General features: G+C 42.5%; 1 protein-coding gene across 10 annotated transcripts in view; it reads right to left on the bottom strand.

Moving 5' to 3' along the window:
• Nucleotides 1-24,849, bottom strand: part of kiaa1109 (KIAA1109 ortholog) — a 66,572-nt gene that overhangs the window by 24,221 nt on the left and 17,502 nt on the right. For 9 of the 10 annotated variants that reach the window (XM_044373938.1, XM_044373941.1, XM_044373944.1 and 6 more), the window contains exons 24-57: nucleotides 24,481-24,600; nucleotides 24,033-24,367; nucleotides 22,917-23,167; nucleotides 22,553-22,787; nucleotides 21,807-22,298; nucleotides 20,300-20,573; nucleotides 19,782-19,919; nucleotides 19,585-19,655; nucleotides 19,226-19,399; nucleotides 18,432-18,552; nucleotides 18,107-18,256; nucleotides 17,341-17,468; nucleotides 16,652-16,854; nucleotides 16,164-16,364; nucleotides 15,786-15,997; nucleotides 15,083-15,234; nucleotides 14,371-14,521; nucleotides 14,066-14,218; nucleotides 13,547-13,787; nucleotides 13,161-13,309; nucleotides 12,278-12,509; nucleotides 11,529-11,690; nucleotides 9,761-9,945; nucleotides 8,440-8,615; nucleotides 7,669-8,263; nucleotides 6,499-6,697; nucleotides 5,368-5,631; nucleotides 4,853-4,946; nucleotides 2,626-2,832; nucleotides 1,941-2,176; nucleotides 1,429-1,673; nucleotides 1,186-1,291; nucleotides 499-596; nucleotides 93-281 (exon numbers count right to left, since the gene is read on the bottom strand). In XM_044373938.1, the coding sequence (XP_044229873.1) occupies nucleotides 93-281; nucleotides 499-596; nucleotides 1,186-1,291; nucleotides 1,429-1,673; nucleotides 1,941-2,176; nucleotides 2,626-2,832; nucleotides 4,853-4,946; nucleotides 5,368-5,631; nucleotides 6,499-6,697; nucleotides 7,669-8,263; nucleotides 8,440-8,615; nucleotides 9,761-9,945; nucleotides 11,529-11,690; nucleotides 12,278-12,509; nucleotides 13,161-13,309; nucleotides 13,547-13,787; nucleotides 14,066-14,218; nucleotides 14,371-14,521; nucleotides 15,083-15,234; nucleotides 15,786-15,997; nucleotides 16,164-16,364; nucleotides 16,652-16,854; nucleotides 17,341-17,468; nucleotides 18,107-18,256; nucleotides 18,432-18,552; nucleotides 19,226-19,399; nucleotides 19,585-19,655; nucleotides 19,782-19,919; nucleotides 20,300-20,573; nucleotides 21,807-22,298; nucleotides 22,553-22,787; nucleotides 22,917-23,167; nucleotides 24,033-24,367; nucleotides 24,481-24,600 (6,939 nt within the window). The remainder of the gene's footprint in view (nucleotides 1-92; nucleotides 282-498; nucleotides 597-1,185; nucleotides 1,292-1,428; nucleotides 1,674-1,940; nucleotides 2,177-2,625; nucleotides 2,833-4,852; nucleotides 4,947-5,367; nucleotides 5,632-6,498; nucleotides 6,698-7,668; nucleotides 8,264-8,439; nucleotides 8,616-9,760; nucleotides 9,946-11,528; nucleotides 11,691-12,277; nucleotides 12,510-13,160; nucleotides 13,310-13,546; nucleotides 13,788-14,065; nucleotides 14,219-14,370; nucleotides 14,522-15,082; nucleotides 15,235-15,785; nucleotides 15,998-16,163; nucleotides 16,365-16,651; nucleotides 16,855-17,340; nucleotides 17,469-18,106; nucleotides 18,257-18,431; nucleotides 18,553-19,225; nucleotides 19,400-19,584; nucleotides 19,656-19,781; nucleotides 19,920-20,299; nucleotides 20,574-21,806; nucleotides 22,299-22,552; nucleotides 22,788-22,916; nucleotides 23,168-24,032; nucleotides 24,368-24,480; nucleotides 24,601-24,849) is intronic. The other variant, XM_044373939.1, reaches the window with a different exon arrangement.

Here is a 24,849-nt window from a genome sequence, read left to right as displayed (position 1 = left end):
TAACTTTATTTAAGTATTTGTATTTTGTGCTTTTTTTGTGAAAGTTTCTTAAAGCAGGGTACTTATTTCACCAGTCTGAGGCTGATCTGTACCTGGTGCTTGACAATCTGTCCAAGGGCCAGATTGAGATCTACTTGACATTTCCCAAACAGTTTAAGGTAACTGCTGCTGCCACCGGGCTGAGCCTTGCATTGGATCCTGTTGGATAGCTCCAGCTCGATCAGACCCGTCTCAAAGCGCACGGCTCGCATGGAAGGAGTGGTGGCTGTCATCTGGATTCCCTGTGAAACAGGAAAATGGCTTTCAGACAATCATAGTCAAAATAGAACAAAAATCTATATCACATCAATCATATATCAAATCTCAAACCATTCCTGGTTCTGTTACTTGAAATAATATAAAGTTTGGTCTTAAATCTTCACCGGGCTGCTTCTCCCAGTGCGACTGAGATGCTTTTTTTTTGCATTTTCATACAAAAAGAAACTGAACATGAGATACCTTGAACATGAGGCTGACAGAATAAAGCAGGATTTTTGGCTTGTCTGCATCTGCTGAGGTATCGTGTTCATTCCACAGTGGGATAGGTTGTTCTCCTCCTGCAGGGACAGGAAGTATACAAGTCAGCCTCACAAGTTCCAACAGACTGTTGTGAAATAGATAGTGTGTGATGTACTTGTGTACCTACATATGTGAGTTTCTAATATCTGCCAAAGTTTCCCATTGGAACTTCCTTTCAATCCCCTGATGTGAATACTTGCCATACACCATTCTCATTATTCTTTAGCCTAAAACGGCCCAAAACACTCACTTCTCTCTCTGTTGGGCAATTACATCGATTAAGCTTAGTGAGTTAAACAAATTACTATCAATACTGTTGTGGAAATAAACATGACTGGATTTGTGCATGTGCCTTGGGCGATGGTTTGTGTGGAATTTTTTTTTTTTTCAATGACTTAAGTAGTGGCTGTAGGCTATTGAATACTGTGGGGAACCGTCAGATGTTTAGGATTAGATTAACTTTATTGATCTGAGAGGAAACTGAGCCATTACAGCAACAAAGAAAATTATATAGTTTCGTAAAGCTTCCATGGTAATGTGTAGGTTTTTTGCCTTATAATTTATAAATGTATAAAAACTTAAGTATGAAAAAAATGTAAAAATGTGTGTTGGCTTTTGGTACAGTACCTGACACCTTCTGAATGACCTCATTGACCTCCTTCATGAAAACCTTCTGCAGGAAGACCAGGTGGTTGAGCAGGTCTGTGGTCAGGTTGTGCTCAAAAGAACCAATCTGCACGCCAGAGGAGACAAGTTAGTGCGGGTTCAAAATCATCACAGGCTGCTCTGTTAATTCAGCTGGGCAGCTATTCAACTGTTAATCACTGCCATGGTATGCAAAAGTAAACCATCCCATCAGGAGCCTCCTACCTCAGCCACACAGCGCAAGTAGTTGCCTTGGAGGTAGTTCCCCTGCTTTGCTGGGAAGTCGTCGCCACCCCAGCCCTGGTCTGAGTGGCTCTCGTGGTCCTCCATGATGTACTCTCCTGACATGGTGACCGGGGGCAGGGTGAGGCTGGCTGAGGGTGGCATGGTGGACATGTCCACTGGGGACACTTTTGACTGGAAGCAAAGCTTGTGGTTTGGCAACTCAAAGGTGAAACTGGTTTGTGCTCCTAAACACAGGAATGAGTGAAGAAAGGAGAAAGTATTCCTCAAAATGGATATTAAAAACAGAAAGACAAGGCAAAAGTATTTTGTATCCAGTTTGTTTTTTTTTTTTTCAATAAAATGTCATTTTGAAATTCATGTATGACACGTCAGAAAGAGCGTCATTGACGCTCAAGCACAGGAAAAATGAATCTGGAAGGAAAACTAGACTGTTCACCAATTAGTTCAAACTATCATGGAAATCAAGGTCGGATCTCTTTTCTCACACACACCTGTCATGCCATGGCTCTTCATGCGACCCATTTTATACTCTGCTTTCAGTGAGGGCAGCAGGGCAGCCCCGATGGTGATGCCATCCATCATGGCGCTGAACTTGAGGACGATGGGCTTCTTCTCCAGTCCTTCAGGAAGCTGGGGGAACTCGTTGGCCTCTACGGGGGTCTGATTGATGCTGGACGCCTTGTCGGAGGGTTGTGGTGTGGGGGTGTCCTCTCTGTTGGGAGGTGGACTGCAGGGGAGGAAAAAAAACATTTGCTCACTCAATCACAGTTGGCTAATTATCGACATAAGTGGTGAACAATGTTAACAATGGCAGTGGATCCACTTCAGTTCACTGAAAAACTGTGTGCTGAGTGTGTTAATATGCAGAGCTTTGCAGAAACTGGCTCATATTCCTGTGAACATCAAATAATGGAAAAATTGTTTAACATCCTAAGCACACCTACAACTCTATAAATATATTAACATAATTCAAAATGTTACCATGGAAACAGGCCATACACAGGCTTTGAACACAGTTAACTGGCAACAGTGTAGATATATTGAGGTAATCTGTCACTTATGTAAATGAAAAGTTCTTAGAAGCTTTCTATCACAAATCTAAATATAGCTACAAGTGTACAGCAGTTTAGCGTCTGTCTTGCGGTATTTAAAAACAGCTAAACGGAGCAGACTTACCTGTTCGAGGGTTGGCGGATGAGGTCGGAGATCTGTTTGGAGAGCTGATGGGAGCTGCGGACCATCATGCTGTGCAAAGTAGCGGGGTGCTGAGGGATGTTAATCATGATGGCCCCCACTTTGAAGACAGCTGCGTTGTTGGTCTTCAGTCCCCGCTGGGCGCTGTACAAGGCCTGAGACTTGGCGATGTTGCATTTCACCACGGTTCTGAAACACAAGAGGAAGTTAGTGTTAGCGAGCAACAGGACTGTCAACGTTGTTTCTCTTCAGGTGATATGAATGAAGGTGCATTTTATGTGGGATTACTACGAGGACATCAAAAAGCGAAACATCATGCAGATTCGGGATGGCAATCACGATTTCTGGACACAGGTAGAATGAGCAATCATGACACTGACGGAGGTACATGTTCCACTATGAATAATGAATAAGGTAATGAATTGTACACTATGGCAGCTGAATGCATGGTTGCTTATGTAGAAAAAAAAAAGTGATCTGGACTCAACAGTTTCCACATTTCACAGTCTTATGAATTTATTATTCAACTAACTGAAATAAAATGTTGAAATACCGGTCTGATTTTTCAACATTTTGTCAGACATTCATGAGTAACACTTAAGGCGTGAGAGACTCACAAAGAGCTTGCAAAAATTAAAAAAAACCCAACTCCCTGCTTTCATGAAAGTCAACTGGAATAGTTCCCCTTAGGTCTCTGTAACCAATGAAAGTGGCTTCATACACACACACACACACACACACACACACACACACACACACACTCAACCAGGAGAGTCCTGAGTGAACGTTCACTGAGAATACACGTAGATGATAAGTGACTCAGACAAATGAAGGATGTGCAATTAGGGCAGTCGTGGTTTTGATTGACTAATGCATATGAGCCCTGAAAGGCAGCAATAACATACAGAAACTCTTGTTTAGCTGTGCTGGTGGGAGATGTTGGGAAATCCTCCAGTCTATGCAAGTAGTTGGAAGAGAAAGCCAAGGAATGTAAAAAAAAAAAAAAAAAAAACAGAAGAAGAAGAAGAGCAGAAGAAAGTGTGAAACAGTTCTGAGATAGTAAAGTAGTTAAAGTGCAAAGATAAGCTGAGCAATCACAGAGGACTAAAGTTAAATTTAATATCATCAGGAAACTGAATCTGGAAGAAAATATCTGAAAACAACCGCTGACAATCTGCTAATATGACACACACCGCACACTTCAGTTGTGATCCGATATGTTTACATTTCGCATTGTTGCTGCTTATGATTCAATTAATGTCCTTCATCTGCACGCTGTGTTACCCTGAATCAAACAAGCGGGTTGGTAAATACGCGAGTGGCACTGTGATTATTTTTACTTACATCTGAATGTTGGGCAATTTTACACATCAATAACAACTAAACGGTACAAGGCTTCTGTCTGACAAACACAAATTTAATCACATGGGTGCATTCAGAGCATACTGTATAAAATTAGGATTAAGCTTCAGCGGTTTTATTTTCACAGTGGGAGCATCTGTTAAATAGAATGAGATGAGAAAAAAAAAAAAGCTTCCTTCTTGAGTGGCATTATAGTTTTAACTGAATCAGAACACTGTGGAGATACATCAGCGTGTTTCAATGCATGACTACGAGGCTTGTAACATGATTAGGACGGTTACGCTTTGAGGAAATCGCTTGCAGTAAAAACAAAAACTACCTGGCTGGAAAGAAGTCGGTAATTGGTTCGCGCTGAGCACCAATGCTTGTGGAAAACACTTTTTTGCACCACTTTTCTAAACTCAGATTTTCAAAGATACTTATAAATTTGACATTAAAGTGCATGTTGTGTTTGCATGCAAGTTGCAGCATGGTATCACTCTATATGTTAGCTACCACTGTTAAAATCAAATCATCTTTCTCTGAGGCAACACAAAAAAATAAAGGAATATTGAATCAGAACACCAAAAACCATTATTATGATTTTAAATGATTGTTACCAACTCAACTAATTTGAGAGAGATACAAAAATGAATGCACGCACACAACAATCAGCAAACTCTCATCTAGAGAGGGTTAAGATCAGTATAATCTGTTAAACATGTTAGATGAGGTAACGATTCAAAGCACGTCTTTCTTTTGCAAGAATTCCTTTCAACATGAGACATAAAAACCTTTCTTTGTACTGTAAATATATATATATGTACACATTGTTACTTAGAAGAACTGAAGGTGGGTTTGTACGTACTGTATGTCAGGTGTTATGCCCTCCAGCAGAACAATGTTTACTCCTCCTATATGAGCAGATGCACAGGTCTCAGTCATTTTCTGATGCAGGATATCTGTGGACACATGAAAAGAAATATTAAATCAAACAGAATAGAGACATCAGGAGGAAAAAGTTCATCTGCCAAAGACTGATAAACTACTAACTTTTTCACTATACTGTGTACATGCAATAAGTTTCCAATTATAGTTTATGTATGAAATCAATCATTCAAGACAAAACTTTTACTTTATAACTTTAAATCTTGATGCCAAAAACTGAGATTGTTTTAATTGATTTTTTTATTCATCCCCTGAAGACTGTCTTTTAATGCTTGATTCATTTAAGACTCTCACTGTGAGAGCACATTAGGGAAATTAAGATATGGGTAACCAGCTTGCCTGAAGTGACAAAAAAAAAAAAAAAAAAAAAAAAAAAAAAGGAAAAAGCAAACAACACACTGATAAAACCTTTTATGTTTGATTCGCATCGCCCACCTTTCATCTTCTCCTTTAGGGTGAAACTTCCATGGATCTTCTTCAGTTCAGCCTCCATGGTCAGACCGCCGATGTCGGCCTCCAGGTGGGTGCGGTTCACCATGCCGATGCCGAACACTATCAGGGTGACGTGCTGCGGCTCCGAGCTCACCAGGCTACGCCGCCTCCCGCCTGCACCCGGGGGCTTGTTGGGTGTCGTGGGTTCCTGCTGCTCGTTCTCGAAGATCACTTTACAAAGAGGCTCCGAGGGCCGACGCCCACCTTCTGCAGAAAGGATGAGGGAGAAAAAAAAGAAAAAAACAAGTCAGAATGAAGGGATCTATTTATTGGAAATATTTCTTTTAAGGATAGACGTTATTTGTGTAGAATGATTGAAGTACACCGTGATCTAATGATTGATGAATTGCAGCTTTCCTTCTTGCTGACTGACATAACTTTAGCTTGTGACGACCACTGCGCCGTCATTAGCCAAAAAAAAAAAGACTGAGCAAAGTTTTAGTCCCCGAGGAGCCAATTCTATCCCTACATCAAGGTGTGCTCTTGTGAAACTTTGTCCCACCATTACACACTACTCTCTTATATTTAATGAACTCCTCGGGGGGAATGTGAGGTCGTAACATCAGCAAAAAAGTAATATCAGGAGAAAATGACCATAATAATACATCACTAACTGAATTAAAATACAGCAGCAAGATGTACAGCTAGGGGAAGTGTGCTCCCGATGTCAGTTCGCAGGCTGAGACAAAAAGGGGCTTCTCTACTGAATGCTAATTTCTTGAAAAACAGCAGATGTTGAAAAAGTATTGGTTTTTGTATGGATACATTTGTTTAGGTGAAATTAACATCCTGTGTGCGATACAGCGATACATTTTGAGAATATGAAGAAGAAAACTGATACATCGGTAAAAACAGAAAGAAAAATGAAAAAGGGTGCAAACGAAGTGTAAGGAAACGATGGATTGAAAGAAGGGAGGATGGAAAAAGCAAAAAATACAGAAAGATGTTGTGCAAATAATGTGAGGAGAGAAGGTACGGGATGTAAAAGTGGAAAGTGAAGCAGAGAGGAAGCGCAGGGATGCGATGACAGGACGGAAATAAGGAACTGGCTGACTGTCAGATGCTGATTCCCACCTGAGAGGCAGTTCTCCGGAGAGCTTTTCTCCAGGATGCCGGTGGGATCGGAGATGAGGGAGTAGAAGTTGAGCAGCTTGTACATGTTCTGCCAACATTCTGCCGACGGCTCGCTCTGCTCTGACACCGTGATGGAGTCAGAGTCGTCCATCTGGATGGCCATGTGGTCCGCCACGTCACGGGAGCCCTTTCTCGACACCTGAAGACGTTGCGTAATATTCCACGTTATGAAACGAATAGAAATGTCACAATATGCATCACGGGGTTAAAGGGTAAATAAAAAGCCTGGTCAGTTTATTTATTTCTTCTTTTGCTGACCTGCTGTTTGCTCGGACAGTTTAGTTATAAGCTTGTAAGCAGTCACGGCAGTTAATGAGAGCTTAAAGATGACGACTTGCAAAAGGAACCTCGGTATAGATGGAGGTAACTCATGGAGGTTATTTCAGCAGACAGGAGATTCCTAAGAGACCTGGTTTAGATAATACAGTACCTGTGAAAACTACTTGAAGTCTGTCTTGAAGTCTATCTGATGAGATCATCTTTTACTTTAATAAAAATCTCCTCACATCAAAAAGTGCTTAGCTTCTCAAAGTTTGAAGCTGATGTTCCCACCGCCCAGATAAAATAACTTTCCTTTAAAAAAAACTTTAAAAGCAGCAGTATTCTGTCTGGCTGGGAAGTTATGTTGGAAGTTAATAAACTGTGGACTGAATGATAGGCTTAATTTTACAAACACATCACAGTATGGTTTTGTGAATGGTGCCTGTTCTGAGAGGATTTTATAATCTACTGGCTCCCTCTAGGGTTTGTGTGTATAAACTGTCAGTTTCAGACTGAATTTTGTGATTTTACTGATCGTGTTTAAGGTCTGAACAGGTGTGGCACTAAACAATATCAGAGACATTTTAACATCACATCTGCCGGATCATAAACTGAGGTCCTGGGGCAGTGTTGGCTGTTCCCACTGCGGCGTTTGCCAATATCATTATCTGACAAGAAACAAACTTGGGTGTTTATGTTGTCGATTTTATACATTCAGAATGAACATGAGCTGTTGCTTAGCAATAGAAATTCCTTAAATCCTTTAAATGATGTCTTTAAATCTATGTTTTTGAACTTTGAAAGCTTTGAGTCCTTGCTTACAAAAATGTCTGTTATCATTCTTGTTACCTTAGAGGTGCGTCGCTCTGAACGTCCGAGTGAGCTGCGTCCCCTGGGCTCTCTTCTCCCCAGTGTGTCCATGCCTGATGGAGGTCCGTTAGGAGGTAAACCCCCAGCCACCCCTGCTCCTCCTCCACCCGTTCCTCCCCCTCCACCCACTCCTCTCTTGCTCTTCAGGGTTTGCGTTCCGCTGCGTCCTGCGCCGTTGAGGCTTCCCCGGGAGCTGCGGCTAAAATCGGACGACCTGAAGTGGCGGTACGGCCGGGCCTTGAAGGTGGGTGTCGGGGAAGCTGAGCCGGCGGTGTAGCGGCTCAGCTTGATGTCCGTCTGCGTGGCCTTGATGTCGTCGATCATGGTGCTGAACTGGTGGATGAGGCGCACCAGGGCCATGTCCACGCGCTGGCTGATGGCCTGGCAGGCTGTGGTGAAATCGCAGTGGAATGTGTTGTACTGGCGGCGGTTGAGGTCGTGGAAGGAGAGCGGGGCTGCGGTGGGGCCCTGCGGAGCGCTGGTTGACTTCTCCATCACCACTGCGTTCAGACTGAATGTCTCAATCAGCAGCGCTGGCTTGAACTCAAGAGGAGGGAGGTTCACCATGCCTTGTCTAAAAGATAGAGCAAGAACAGACAAAAGGTTATGTATGTATTCAGCAGACATTCAGACACTTCTGTTTCAAGGGAATGCCACACAAAAATGACAAGAAAGAAAATGGGTAAAAATGAATCTCACTTCTTCTTTCTTGTTGTCATTTTTATATGTAGTAATTCAGATTTATTTTACCTCCTGGATCTTTTGTTTTTGCGTTCTTTTGAAGGGTCTGAGTCGACTATGTCTGCTCTGAGACACTCAAGGTTGCCAGAAAAAGACAAGTGCTCTCCAAAATACATCTTGTAACTAAGAGGAGTGGTGTCTTGGGCCTGGATGCCTGTGTAGCTCAGCAAAGGCTTGAAAACAACCTGAGGGGGGAAAACATAAAGGCACAGAATGACAACAGGGTTTTAATGATGAAGGATGATGACTGATAATCAAGTGAACATTTGGATTAGCCACTTTTTTCCCCTCAATGGACAAATTTGGCTATTAGCCAATAGATGTATATTAAGCCTAAATATTTTGCTTGTTTTCTTACTAGCGGCATAAATAAAAACTTCATTTAAAAACTATTTCTAAAGCAATTCAAAAACGACAAATTCACATTTTAATATTTTTCAAGACGTATTAATGAGCTGCCTAGTGATGATTTAAACACAATAGCGAAATGAGAAGAGTGCACTCAGCACTCAGTAGAGTGTCGGGGGGCATGTATAGTCTCAGTTTTCTTTAAGATGCATAGAGTAGTGTGATGGTATTGTAACTAAGCGTCCTCCTGGGTTCACCTAACTGTATAAACTTAAAAAGGTAAAAATAAGCAGGACGGTAAGTCCAAACTTCTCAATTTAAACATTATAATTTATTTAGAACATTTTGTTGTAACACACCACACAAAATAAAACCCCTCCCTACCTCCCTCTCCCCTCCCAAACAAAGAAGAGTTGAATCTCACTCAGCTGTCCCTCCTTTACAGTCAAGATGGTGGCGAAGCTAACAAAAACAAGGATTTATTCATCTCGTATCATGCCTAACTTTAGAGGAACATTACATATCGAGTATGGAATTAATCTACAGATGCTCCACTTCAAGATGAGACCAAACTTTTCTATGGATATCAGTTTTTGAGCCACGACAAAGGCCGAAATGTGACCTGCAACAGACTTGTTTTGAGCCTAGCTGATTGATGGAGATGCCTTTTGCTGCAGTTGTTGATCACATGCGGCTCCTACTGGCCGGTTAAGTGGAGTAAGAAGTCAGCAGTGAGTGGCGGTATAAAACGTGTTATAAAATAAGTTTTCACAATTCACAATTGTGAACCATTGCACACAGGAGAGATCCTTGAACATACAGTCATAAATGTACACAAAAAACATTAGAATGATAGGTCCACTAGTATGCAAGATTAACTGCGGAAAGTTACAAATGCACAGACACGGACACACGACCAAACACACGATCTCCTTCAGGTTTACGCCTGGCAGAGATAATAATCAGACAAATGAAGAAGCACCTGAGCGTCGGCCAGTTGAACAGCAGCTGGACACTGATTTCCCTCCTCAATGTCGGCCATGTCATCCTGGCTGGTGCTATGCTGGGAATGCTGGGAATGGGTCCCATCCAGGGTGTTCTGGTCGCTGGACAGCACCGTGTTGAAGTCTGACGCTGAGGGGATGGTGGGCAGGTTACACGTCCCGCCTGAGGGTGTGGAAGAGAGGTTTGGGATACATGTACTGTAAGATCGGGAGCTAGTACTGCTGATGTGTTCTCATCAGACCATGTGAGCAGAGCGGAGGTCGTCTGAGCATGAGCATACACTCTATATATAAGCAGCAGTGAATCAAGTGCTGTACAGTGAAACACTTTAGCTCCTCATAACAAAGATGTTATAGTGAGTTAAACAGAAGGCAAACTGGAGTAACAATCACATTACAGGAGGTGTTAAGAGGAACTTTATGGCTGTTTTGTGCGCAATTTGGAACTCCTAACAGCCAGATCACATTCAGTTAATTTGTTTGTGAGGAACTAATTTGCTGCGCTGTCATTGGCTGACACCTTGGTGAGCCGATGATGACAAAGCTTATCGTCTTGGACACGAATCCAGCCGTTACACACTTATAATTGTACCCACACAATCAGCCGTGTTCTGATAAATTGTGAAGTCAAGATATATCTTTCCAGCGATCCATGCGGGTGATTCCAGATGATGAGCTACCATTGGGAGAGGATGAAATAAATGCAGGGTGCAGCTGTTTGTTAACTCAGGAGATGAGTGGAAGTATAGAGGAACAGAGGGTGGGAAAGAGCAGTGCTGTGAGGGATAAACAGCATTTCAGGTCGCTAAACTTCAATAACATGCTCTGGTTCTCACAGTATGTTTGGCGGAAAAGTATCAGTAAGGAAACGACATGACATACAAAACAAAAGCACCACTGTGTGCCTGTAGATCAGTTACAAGGCTACAACTTAAGTCTAATGACACCACACACCGTTTTATATCATCACGGCCATTTGTACTGACCGGTCAGCATGTTGCCACATTAAATGACCACTAATTAGCTGTGACGTATACAGAATTCACTTGTACAAGGAAATAAGCTCTGGTGTTGGATCGGTACTCAATATTGGCCAATCATCCAAGGTTTGGTATCCACATCAGTATTGTGTTTGCTAAAGCTGCTTTGACATCTTACCTGAATGGCAACAAATAAAAACATCCCATCAGAATAAGTTGAAATATGCTATAATCATTAAAATTCTATACATAGTGGCTTTAACCAACAACATCCTATACAGAATCTGTTGTTAATGATTATGAAATGAATCAATTTCCTCCAGAGTGAATAAGGAATCTTGTCTTATTCACAGACTGACAACATAGCAGTTCTGCTAAGAGACACAGAGTTCTAGGTGACTATTAAACTAACAAGGGGAACAAGCTACTTTACTCAGGTAGCTACTGTGGCTAATTAGTTCACCAACAACATCAGCACAACACCGAGCGACAAATCCCTGACCTCCTTCTGGACTGTTAAGTGTTGGTAGTGGTTGGTACACAAAGTGGTTGACAGGAGAATCCAGCTGGTCTAGTAAAACAGCAACATTAAACGGATATGTAACTGAATTCTTTGGCAGTTATAGCTACTAGAATAGAAGAAGTGTGAAAGTTTTGATGAGCAGTATCTATTCTAACAGCATTATAAAAAAATATTTTAATTCAGAAGTGAAAAAAAAAAACGCAACAACCCTCCAAGTAAAACCCTGAGTCCACCGTGTCTCACCTGTCTGCAGGCTGTTGTGCTGGGAGCGGTTGACCGGGGAGTCCTGGACTCCAGCCCCACTCCTGTTGCCCACAGCGTTGGACATCCAGTTGTAAAAGCTGACGGAGGAGGGCTCTGACAGCAGCGGGTGCTCTGTCAGCATGTCTGTCCCTAGGCTGTTTCCTGAGGGCAAGAAAGAAGAGAGTTGGTTTTCAGAGCACATTAAATCATCGAACAGGTTACAAAAAAACTGGGCAGACTGCTGTTCACATATCATCTTCATCCTGCGTCATAGAGGCACATGTGCTTGATGTAAATTTAAAATTTTAGGGGAGGATAAAAATTTATGACGAATCGTTTCCAAACTCTGACTCCGTACAAACCAACAACCTCATAAAAATCATGTTTTACAAAACAGATTCAAAATGTGCAGATAGAATGTTTTTCTTTCCACACTTTGTTTCAAGTTCATCTCCAATTCTATAATTAGAAATCACATTGTTGTGTAAATTGGCTGAAGATCATCTATATTTGTATATTTATTCACAGTGAGCATGAGCTCAGTGAGAAAATAAACACACTGGTTTGATATTATTCACATTATTGAACACTAGAGGTCAGCTTTGCAGCAAAAATCACAAGTAGGCTGTTACATGTTGTCATACAAAAAAAAAAAAACCCAGCTCACACTTGTAGTCAGTGGTTACCAGACCTTTCTACACACTGCAGGTAGCAGCGAAGCAACGCGGCAGTGATCCCGGCATGAGTACCTGTGCGAGTGAGGGAGCTGCTCTTGGCTGCGGTGGCGGCAGACGGTTCGTTCCTCTGGGGCGTGCCCTCCAGCAGGTTGTGCAGACTGCGAAAGCTTCCCGTCAGATTGCTCAGGAGACTCTCCTTCCTGGGGCTGTCCTTGGCTGGCAGGCCTGCACGGCTCACATGGGCGGGTGAGTCAGCTGCTGTGTCACCGCTGGTGTAGCTCAGCGACTGGTAGGGATGGGAGCCCTGGGTATGACAAACGTACATATTACTGAGAGGAGGTCATGTTCACGCTATGCCGCTGCTGCTGGCTTTTTTTCCCCCCTATTTTAAAGACGAGTGGGATTCTTTTTGTCTGCCGCTATCCATTGTGGAAATAGTCCAAAGTTGAGGTAATAGTTTTTTGACAAAAGAGACAAATAGCTTCAACATACCCTGAGATAGGAGATAAATAATCACTCTTTAACTTGGCAGAGAAACTGCAGTGTGAAGTGTCATCTTAGTGTCGGCTGTGATCCCTCTTGGCGCTCTAACAGTGTAATCACCCTCATAACACTGTCAGGACAATCTCCTTCCTCGAAAGTGCTCCATAACGTTCTCTTTAGTGTTTTTAGTTAAGTGTATTTAGATGTATGTACTCTAGAATGGGTAAAAGTAATTTCTCTTTGTTTAAAACTCTCACAGGCTGCAGTTACAAAAACTGTAGACCGCATTATGGTTTACATAAGGTATGTTAAGGAAATATGCTACATATGAATATATACAAATCAGTACAAGTATGGAAATGTGTATGTATATGTATTCGTTACATTTATTAGGCACTCCTGTACAATCTAATGCACTGGATTCATAACACATGATTGGGAAATACAGACACACGTGATCTCAAAGTTGTACCTTTATTCTGAGTGCAGACTCGTTGTGTGTGTGGGACTTGGACAGTTTCCTCATGATCTCCACCCCGCTGACAGGACCAGAGTTCGCTTCTTTTGGCGGCGGACGACTGCATGCTCCCTCCAGCAACATGGTGTGTTCACTCACTGTGGCTTCACAAAAATGACATAGAATAAAACTCCTAGAAGAACCATGTGACCGCTTGAAAAGTGAGATCAGAAAACTCGTATTGTAGCCATCTCTACACCACGTTTCTGCCATTAAGAGATAGTAGTCCATTTATCTCTGTTCAAACACAGAGGTAAAGGTTAGGAGTTTCACGGTCCATCTGTGGTAACAGATGGGTGGCTCAATATATTTTTAGCACGCTGAAAGCTGTATGTTCCCACCTGCATCATATTCAAATTCAGCCCCATCAGCGCTGGTGTCACTCTGCAGTGCGGCACCGTTGTCCAGGCCTAAGATCGTCTCACCCAGGCTCTGCTGGGGCTCCTTGGGTTTGGTAAGCTGATTGGGCCTCATCAGACCAATAGCCTTGAAGCCCTGAGTGACCACAATGAATTTCATCCATTGTCTGGCCAAAGCTACCAGACCCTTCTTTAGAGTGACTAGAGCTGGAACCCCATCATTCTGTGATGGAAAGGAGAGGAGAAGAGAAGTGGATTAGTGCCATAGTTTCACATTGGCAAGGGATCAATTGAAATCATGAAGTGGAGCCAAGAGCTCTTAAGACCACTTAAAATAATTGGCTGTGAAATATTTTGGAAACATTTGTTAACATATAGTGAACTTGAGGGCAAAGTGGTCTAATAAAATTATTTTATTAGTCACTTAACTGTAGATAGCCAAGTTGAGAAGGCTTATAAAAGTGATGTGACTGAAAAGAGATTTAGAGGCCTTGTACTAACCATGGTGGCCTCCTCTATGACAGAGTAGTCAGCCTGTTGCAGATAGCGATGCAGGATGTTACAGAGCATACACGAAGGGTTCTCATGCAGGTAGCGAGCTCGTTTAGTCACACGGTTGTACTTGCTGCGGATCGGGATGTGGATGCTCTTTTTCTGTTGAATGACAACAAAGGGTGATGAGAAAGTCATAAAACAAGCTGATAAAATGTTGGTTTTGTTTTTACTGATTTATTAATTCAATTATGCGTGATCACGGGCTATCAGGTGCATATATTTATGTGTGTGTCCACAGATGTGTTGCTGACCTCGAGAGCTTCTGTCATGATGCAGCCCATAACGGCACACACACGCAGCGTGCCCTCCATGTCCAGTTTGCGTAGAGAGGATTTGAGCTGATCGATGGGAACCAACCAGGCTCCGATGGCCGGCGTGGCCGTGCTGAGCAGATTCAACTGCCTATAATCACAACAGAAAGTCAGTTCATCTATATATCCTGAAATATACTTTTGTATACTTAAATGGTTTTTCTCCTCTTCCAGATAAATTGCTAATAGCTGTAACACTGTTTTGCAGCGGTTTCTCTCACAGCGGTTAAGACTTTATTTCTGTCCCTTATTGGCTGGTTGAGTTATAATAAAACTCAGATCCAGAGCTCCTGCACCTGCCAGTGAGTCCTTTCAGTTTGATGACCTGTGAGGCTGACAGGTCTGCATCAACAGCAAAGTTGATAGTGGTTGACAGCAGTTGCCAGAGGCACACAAGAGAGGATTTTCATGAAAACCTCCTGCAGCAGATAATATTGCAGTCAGGACAAAATACTGCTGCCACATGACTGACACCAAAAGCAAACAACTAGTGAGTTTACTGTACTTCAGCCAGACGATGCTGCAATGTGGTGGCTTGTTGTCTGAACTGAGTTCACCCTATTTGTGTAGTTTTATCACAAATCACTGACTTCCTGTACCGACATGAAAGCATTTTTATAAAGAGGTCCATGTTATGTCAGTGCAGTCATACCTGGAGATGGCCTCCGAAGGTGAACGCACGTTGGTGGGAGCAGCGAAACTGAACCAGATCTCCCTGATGGTCAGTTTCATGCTGCTGGAGTCAGGTGGCGGAGGCATGAGGGGCAGATCTTTCTTCAGGTCGTCTGACTCAACACCTTCATCCTACAGAGCAGAGGAGAACCGGATTTAACAGGTGGATGAGACTGACTGGTGCGAACGAATTCCATACTGCATGTTTGGTTTGGATTTAGTGCTGTCCTCTGTAACTGAAGCCGCACTGCGTCACTGATTATAGTCTATCTGAAGAACAACGCATGGTTGTGAGCATGACAGTTGCTCAAACCCAAATCAAAGACTGGCAATTGGATTGTGATATTTACAGTACATGTTTTCGAAGGAAAAACAAAGAAAGTATAAAAGGAAATGTATGAATTATATTCTGTGATTTTAGGCTGAGAGTGACAAACATTTTGCTCAATCAGAGCTCTACTACAAGCTTTGATTCTCTGTTAACAAGTGCATTGCATTTTCTATGACATTTAGAAATTTGTTAGCACATACAATGACTAGATAGATAGATAAATGTGGAGATAAATTCCACAACAAACTAAAATTTGTATTTCAACCAAGTTTGGGCTCGTTAAGTTTCAGGATTATGTTGTATTAAAACAGAAATAACACTGGTTGTGTCTGGGCGTTTCCCAGTATCTCACCTGGTCGTCTGAGTCCGAGTGCTCATTGACTTCAGAGGCAGGGCTGACAGTATCATGTGGCAGGTTGTCATCAGATACGTCAGTGCTGTAACCACTGCCTGTCTGGGAGCCTGTTGAACCATTGGACTTAGACATTCCGGTCTTCCCCCCAGTGTCTGAGCGACCCATCACACCGAACGCATTGTAAAGAATGGCTCCTGACTGACGACCCCCTGCAACACAAAGTGTTATATATTCAAATATAAGTTACACATACTCAGAAATCTGTCTACAATATATTCTACATCATTCTTGATGCGACTCATCTTTAAAATGTTTCACATCTCTGGGTCTCATTGTAAGTGACGGCTCCTGCACGAAGAGTTTGGGATGATTTACCTTTGACCGTGAGGTTCTCGATGCCACATTCAAACATGATCCAGCCCCATTTCTCAAGAGATGTGGTGGAACGGCCCAGATCACCTGAGGTGGCCTGGGCATCCGTCTCATCTACCATTGAAAACTCCTCCATTTCCTCCAGACCGAAAAGCACTTTGGACTTCTCAAAAGGGATGGCTGTGATGGCACATGTGCCAATGTCTACAGGAAGAGAAGGAACAACAAAACTCTTGGCACTTAGAAGGACAATAAACCACTAGAATGTGATGAGAATATGATGAGAATATGAACATTTTAAAATATCATTAAACCACACTAAATAAACAAAAATTCAAGGGGTCTCAATGTTTTTCCCTGGAACTCTAGGTCTAGTAAGTAATACTTTGCATTTTGTGAAGAGACAAACACATGACATGTAAACCTCGCAGTGTCTGACTTCAAACATGGTCACGACAGCTCGATCAGGGCTGTCATTCTACAGAACCAACCTGTGGAGTCGAGGCCTCGGAGCTGGCTGTGGATACGGTGGACGTTGAGTCTAGCGGCGATCTCTTTGCCTTTCTCGATGCCGGCGTTGGAGCGCAGCGAGCCAGACGACTGAGGCTGCATCTTGGTGGCCGAGGCGTACTTCTCCAACATGACGGACGGTCGGCCGTGTTCTGTGGTGTTGGGAGTCTCTTCTACAATACCCCTGAGAAGAAATAAATAAAAAAAAAACATGTATTTGTGTAGGTCCTTTGACACAAGTTATGTGGTAGTGACATTTATGTGCATGTCAGATGTTGTGGAGTCAGAAAAATAGCTGAATTAGTTGATTTTGTACTCTGAACACTCGCACTGAAAAATTATGAGTATTTAGTAGCTTTTGGGAATTGAGAACTGATTTAGAATCAAAGAATAGAAATCAAATTGAATCATTCACAAGTTCTCAAAGATTCACAACCCCTCCTGGATCTCAAGCGGATGGCATTCTTAAAAAAATGACTTCCATACAATTTTAATTTACAGCAGGCGTGTAGTATAAATCCTGTGCACATATGTATACTCCAAAAAGCTTAGTCATTGTGCGCACACACACACACACACACACACACACACACACACACACACACACACACACACACACACACACACACACACACTCACTCTATTGTGACATGAGTAGTTGAGGCATTACCTGTTCATTCTGAACTGGGTGGCAATCCTGTCAAAGCACAGTGCCACAAGAGACACATGTGTGACACACTTACTGGAGCAGGACGGTGACCCCTCCTCTACAGAAGCCTGCAAGAGGCAAAGGTTCACCTGCGCGGAAAGAGAACAAAACAAAACAACAAGTAAACCAAACTGAACTGAATCTTACAATGCTGAAAAATATTCTCTTCTAAAAAAACAAGTTTAAAAAAAAATCTGTAACTAAGGTCATAAATTATAGTAATGCCGAATTGAACCTTCTTAAAAAACAATTATTGCTCCACAGGGATGAATACAATAATAAACAGATTAGTCACACTGTATGTGAGTACTTTTCCCGAATGTAAGATTGTTTTAGTCTTCTCTTTATGAAGATATACAGAGGGCAAAAGTAAAATCAATAATGCAATTGTTGCAAATGAAAGTAATGTATTACATATCCACTTAAACATTTTGCGTAACAGACTTTAACTTCTCTCCAGTGGAAGAGAAAGAAACATGATTGTGGTGATACAGGCTGTTACAGGCTGCATTTCAAACCTACATTTGTGCACTTTACAAATAAAACAAAAATATATGGCTTAACTATCATTATTCTACATAAATGCTGAATGTACTGTATATTCATTAAATGTAAAGTGATCTACAGCAGTGCTCATGATTCTGTGCTTGCTCCTGAACCTCTCTTGGTCAGAGCACATTTTCAGGAACACTCTTGGTCTCTCATTATACGGGGTCATGGGTCTTACCTTGGGGATGGAGACGTTGGCTTGGAGGCCCTTGATTTTCACATTATCTGGTTTGACAGACAGGTCTGTCTGGCCATGGGAGATGTTGAGCGAGCCAGGGGTCGTGCCCTCTGTCTTGGACAGCTTGTGCTCCTGCTTGCCTGCTTGGCTCTGTGTAGATCCAGATTCATAACAGTGGGAAATCAGTCGTTGGGCAGCAAAGCCAGTTTTAATTCACTTTTAAACTGGGTGGATTTTGTTAAATGACTAACATTTTTAAACATTTAGAACAAAAACACTCACACATTAAACTCTATTGCTCTGTTCTGGGTGTTGTTTTACTTACAGACTCAGTGACTGTGGACTTGCTGATCTGATAGGCCTCATTGAGGACTTTCCCATGCAGGTCGTCCAGAATGGCAGCAGGATGACGAATACTGGCAAAGTGTACCATAGACTCAATGTACCTGAAACAGAGCAAATAAACAGACAGCTGTAATAAAATAAAACATTTCAGAGCAACATAAATGTTTTATTTAGTTGATATTTGTTTTTTTGTAAAACAGAGACGTCACAAACACAAACTGTTTTGTGAGCATTACATGAACTGATTCAGAATGGCCTTTCCAAATATAATCAAATTTACTGTCAGTAGAGATGTTGGCCACTCCTCAACCTCTAAGCTACAGTTTATTAACTCCACACTGCACTAGCCAAAAGCTAAGTGCTTGTAAGAACATTGTTAACCTAGCATTGTTAGCCTATAGCAAACTAAAGTTTCATACTGGTAGAAAACCAAGAACGAGACCAGACTCTGAAATACTGTCAGCAGGATTTTTATATCCAATATGTGGTATGCATAGGGATTAAATTGGCTTAAGGTCAAATCTTAGCCTCAGGCTAAGAATAACCCTCAACTCAGAATGTGCTGTGTGAGAAAGAATTATGTCAGCTACTGTATTTCTTTTGTATTTTTAATCATGTTTTCCACACTGAGATTAAACATTTTGTTTTAAAAGAGACATAACCAACAAAGCAGCAAAGACAAATATTTATCTTTTAATAATATTTTAAAATCAGTAAATAGTTAGATTTTCAACCACAATCATAAAAAAACACAACATGAAGGTTGGTATCTACCTGTCCAGGGACTCAGCCACAAGGGGTGTGAGCACCACGTTGATGGCCCCCTTCACCTCCACAATGGCTGTTGTCCTGGTCTGAGCTAAGGGCTGCTCTAGAGTCCAGTCATCTGTTGTTGTGTCATCATCTGTGTTTTCCATGGCTCTCTTATCCAGGGGAGTATATGGTGTACTGGAGAGGAACATATGTACATCTCTTATTATGCATAACAATCAAATAATGTAACACAGGAGAGGTTGAATGTGGGCTGTTGAATATAATGACACGTAGAACTACAAAAAAATATATTTTTCTGAGCGGATGTGGTTTTATTGTAAATTTAAAAGCTGATATGGTCAACAATTTGGCTTAAATACCTGTTGTTCTCTCCCATCAGCTGAACTCCTCTATCCAGTAGTGAGCTGGCTGAGAGGCCCTGCTTTATCACCTGCAATGCAAAACCAAATCCTAAAACTAATACACTAGGAACTTCAGCCAAACACACAAATTAAAAGTAAAGTTTATAATCACTTTAATACACTAAGACAAAGACTGTATGTCATGGGTAAAAGACCTTAAAGCTGGGAACGGAGAGCTGGTCAAAGGAGGCGGAGCTCTCTTCGCTTGTGGGCGTGTCTAGATCTAGGGGGCGGTGCAGAGAAGACTTGGAGGTCCTCTTATTGGTGGGCTGCTTGACAGACCAATTGGAAACCTGGCAGAGATGAGGTAAACAGACAAAATTAGACAAAAGAGTCAACACAATAAACATATAATATGTTAATTATATGTGGTGCTGCATAATTTATGTGTTTTATCATCACTTGTGCTTTGGATCCTGCGAATCAAACATTCTGAGAATCAGGAAGTTGTTTTTATCAGATGGGAAGCATAAAATGAAGCACTTGCTTTGCACGTGGAAGTACTTTTCACCATGATCCTCTTATCACAACACAGCAAGTGTATTTGCAGAGGAAAGGGGCGAAAGTGGTGGATTCTTGCATCAAAACAAATAATTTAAATAAAAATGAATTCAGCCCTCTCGCATGTGGGCTGAAGATTTGCACAGATGTGGACCGCCGTGACAGATGTTACCTGGTAGTGGGCCAGGTAGCTCTGGTAGCACGCCATGACGTGGGGCTGTCGGGTTACGGGGCCAGGTTCAGCCGTCTTCTCCGCCTCCACTGAGCTCTCTTCCTCCATAGCCAGGGCTGACACGAAGGAGGCCTGGGATGTGTGGCTGGGCAGGGGCTGGGGAGGCAGTGGGGGCAGCGTTGGGGGCAGGGGCAGAGGACGTGGCTCGGTGATCAGCTCCCCGTTGAGGACATAGGTGAGAGGACCCTCAACACTGTGGTAGATGGAGCTTCGGCTGAGAGGAGGTCAAAACATTTACACATGAGCATCACATGAACAAGCCTCGGTGTGGTGTCAGCCAGTTATTGTTTTGGCGGCAAAAAGCCTCATGTTTTGTGACATCACTGGAAATGTTTTTTTTTTCTGTATATAGTTCTATGTTATTGAATTCAGCCATATGTTTGCACAGGCTTGTGCCAGAGGAAACTTTTCATGAGACTGAATTGATTATTTGTGTTCGTGTGGAGGCTGTATCAATCAAAAGGCGCGCTGAAATCAATGAGTGAACATTTTGGGTAATAGAAAAATGACAAGGTTGATGCCGAACGAGACTGCAATCCAATTTGCAAAACACACCAGCATTAAGTGGCTGCCCATGGATCAAACATCTCATTTGCTACAACCCCACTACATCACATCCATCCTTGCATGATCGAATCAAAGTAATAAATGGAAACTGCGACGTGTTTAGCTCAGGGGCGAGTTACACGATCAAATGCAACACTTGCTGGGTGTTAAACATAAAAGTGTCATTACACGGTTAATGAATGCCTGCGTATTGTGCCATCCAGATATTTTATAATCATTGCAGTTGTCGGTGTGAGTCATCAGAAATTATTTGATGCAGTCGTTTAATACCTGTTTTTCCATTCCAAGCGATGTTTCCCAAATATAGGCGACGTGTTAAAGACCTTGCTATGACAGTAATTCAGACCTTAAATTCTGTTTCAAAAGGAGGAAGGTCTCTATATTACCATGATACCGTGAAATAGCTCAAAGGCAAAAACAGATTTTATTACTCTAAATGTGGAATATTAACACTAAAATCCCAGCAATTGAAATTGCAGTGTAACAATCTGACAATCTGGAGACACTTAATGAAAAATCAAATGCTTGGACACATCACAATCATGAAATGTAACTCAAAGGGGCAAAATCCTTCTGAATGGCTGCTTTCACATTTTTAATAAGGGGTAAGACTTTAAGCCGTCTGGCAAGGTCAGGAGTTGCGAGATAGGTCATTAATTCATCTGCTCTTACAGATGAGAAATAAGAGACTCTTTGATGTTACTGTGAGCTGTCTAGAATCTATCATCACCTTGATCCTGTGCTTAACCTTGGACTTGATCGGACCATCCACTTATTCTTCTCTGAGTCCTTTAACTTTGAAAACTTTCGTGAGCTCCACTGAAGCTGAGCTCCATTAATAGACTCAATACTTCTAAAGTATGTTATCATCTAAGCTGACCTGTAGTTCTCCATGTGGTACGGGGGCTGCTGCGGCTGCTGCATCTGCTGCCTCCTCTTCTTCTTACGGCCAGGGTACGTCCCTGGACCCTCATCAGCGCTGCTGATTGGCTCGAAGTCCTCGGCGGCGGAGAAGTAGGCTTCGCTGTCGGCCACAGACATGCTGGAGTCGGCGGAGCGGTACTGGTGGAAGGTGTTGGAGTCTGCTGAGGGTGTGAAGGGAAAGGAGCCGTAGCTCCTACGCTGACGCGGTGAGTCCAGGACGTTCTCATCGCTGCGGGAAACCTCGCTGCTGAACTGGACGCCTCCGGACAGCACTGGGGGAGGCTTGTCGGTGAAGACGGCAGCTGAAAGGCTCTTGGTACTGCCCAGCCGACCTGACTGTACAGAGGACTGACGCTTGAGAGGAGAGCAGAGGGGGGAGCGCATTGAAGAGCGCTCCTGGGAGCTGTTGGGTGAGACTGGCGAGACCTCTGGGACCTCCCCTAGGGTGCTGTAACAGTAACAGGAGCAAACATAACACTTAGAAGACATTACAGACTGTATATGGACATTTAAATGAAATTATTATAATGAAAGAGTAACTACAACCAGGCTAGAAATCCTGCTTGTGCCACCCTATTGTGTTTCCTTCATGCTGTCTGCTTATATTTATGTGTTCAGTATTTTTTCATGTTCAAACACACTACATATAACACTAAATTTAGTATACAGCATTAAACACCCTATCATTATTATATTACTCACTCAGCAGGGCTTTTGCCGTTCACGGGGAACATGCGTTCCTCTGTGCTTGGTGAGGGAGTGTCCCTCTCTCCAGCCAGCAGGGGCAACGCAGCACTAGAGGAACTATTTTCTTCAGAGGAAGAGGCAGAGCTGTGGGAGCGTTGGGGCACCTGGAGACTGAGGTGACCACGCCTCTCAGGCACCTCAGGAGGCAGGCATGGCGAGTGTGTGTCCGTCTTCAGTCCTACAACCCTCCCTGACAAAACATTGATTTGGTTTAGTAAGTATTGATGCAGTCGTGAATCTTACTCTCAAAGGTCCCCCTATGTGAAGACTAGTCTAAAAAAATATCAGGAAATGTAGAATATATCTTGCCAATCCATACCATCCACTTTGGGTGTCTCCTTGGTAATAATCCACTCCCCAGGCTGTAACAAAGACTGGCCATAACCCATGTCCATCTCCGTGCTAGAAGAAGAAAATGCAGATGAGGAGGAGGGCGTCAACTCTTCCAGCTTGAAGAAGTCCAGACCCATGTTGGTACCACCAAAGAACCTGCAGCCTCCAAGGCAGCCACAGCGGTTCCTGCTGCGCTTGTTGCGAATGCCAGCCTCTTCAGGCCACAAGAACCAGAGTCTGAGGAGAAGAGGGAGACAAGGAGAGTGAAAAGTAGAGAAAGATGAAGGAAACAGCAAATGAAAACAGACAAGATTCTGGGTTTGTGGGAAGACAAAGAGAAGCTTTGTGGTCTCAATCAAAGTCTTTCCCAAAAAATTCATGCAGAAGGTAAAATTTCCCTTTCCAGCAGCTGATATTCCATTGGTACCTTTATTTTGTACTGTTTGGTTTTAAGACACACACTCCTACAATGTGCATACATAGATAATACATACTTGTAATACAGATAATACATACCACATCTCACAACCCAAATAGTAGTATCTTTGGTATATTTGTTTACAATAATAACTGATGATATATCAAACTCCAATGAATATTTGTACTGATAATGATGCCTTGTACACCTTTTATAAGATTTTGAAGTGTGTTGAATTTATTGTCACAGCAAGTGATCAATCTCCTGGTTGATTATCAAATATCATAAGCTGGATCCATGTATAAGACATGATGACTCAATGAAAGCTGGACTCTTGTTTTAATATACTGTATCTACGTCATCATGATTGGTATCAGTGACTCATTATACAGAAGTGTGCTACAGCGACTGAGTTTCAGCACTGACATTTCTGTAAAAGATGCTTTAACATTACCAGTGTCCCTTCAGTAAACTAAAGGGTGCTACTACCTGTAAGCAAATTCACATATAGAAAAAAAAAAAAAAGAACAATAGTGACCAATGATCTAAACAAATAATGCCACAATGCTGAAAAGCTGCTGTGGGCTAGCTGAAGAACAACTGTAGACACCTTTATCCCACTCACAAAAAATGTGACAAGTGCACAGAGAAGCAAATAAGAGATGACAGTTTGTGCTTTTCTACCTTTTGGTCTGAGCATCATGTAGTTCCAGAAAATGCCTCTGGACTTCACATTTGGCAGGGTGGTCAGCAGCAAGGGCAATATCTGCTGTGATGAGGTTCAGGTTGACTGAACCTGCCTCTAGCCAGACAGAGCGTCGTAGCAAAGGGGGCTGACCGAGACCTAACGGCTGACCGGGACCTTGACCTTGTCCAGCCGGCTGCAGCCTGGTCGCCTCACTGTGCTGCTGCTGTTGTTCAATGTACTGCCGGATGTTTACATCCTGCACCACAGCGCTGATGCCCTCTCCCACTGCCTGGTTATGCAGGTTGCAGTTAGCCACGCGAATGATACCCGTCTGGGGAGGAACAAATTTAATAAAACACATTTACACATCAAAAAAATCTAACAGCATAGTCCACTTTTTCCACTATATTTAAATTAAATAAAAACATAGTTGGTGCTAATAACCTTGATGTTAGCAGCACAGCCATGCTCAACAACGAAGAGGTCCACTCCGTCCATAGCCAGTCGGGTCATGGTGTACTTCAGCTCCTCTGATGTGCGACAGTGACCTGGCAGGCAGCTCAGCTAAAAGACAACCAGAAACTTTTCAATGGTTCTGAGACAGGCAATCTCCTATTTCTCCTGTAGCCATAACTGCTAGTTGTCAGAAACTAATGAGGGCTCTCAGGCAGTTTTTAAAAATATCCTTGTTAGTATTCGCACGCAAACAAGACTTTTTGCGAAATAGACTTGTTTTCTTTCAACACGGTTTCATACGTCAACATGGTGTTGTTGTGTATGTATGCTATGTATGGCTCCTGTGAGTTGATCAAT

Source organism: Thunnus albacares, chromosome 15, assembly GCF_914725855.1.
Source record: "Thunnus albacares chromosome 15, fThuAlb1.1, whole genome shotgun sequence".
Classification (NCBI taxonomy): domain Eukaryota; kingdom Metazoa; phylum Chordata; class Actinopteri; order Scombriformes; family Scombridae; genus Thunnus; species Thunnus albacares.
The sequence above is the reverse complement of the archived record's forward strand: the minus strand, read 5'-3'. Positions and strand labels throughout refer to the sequence as shown.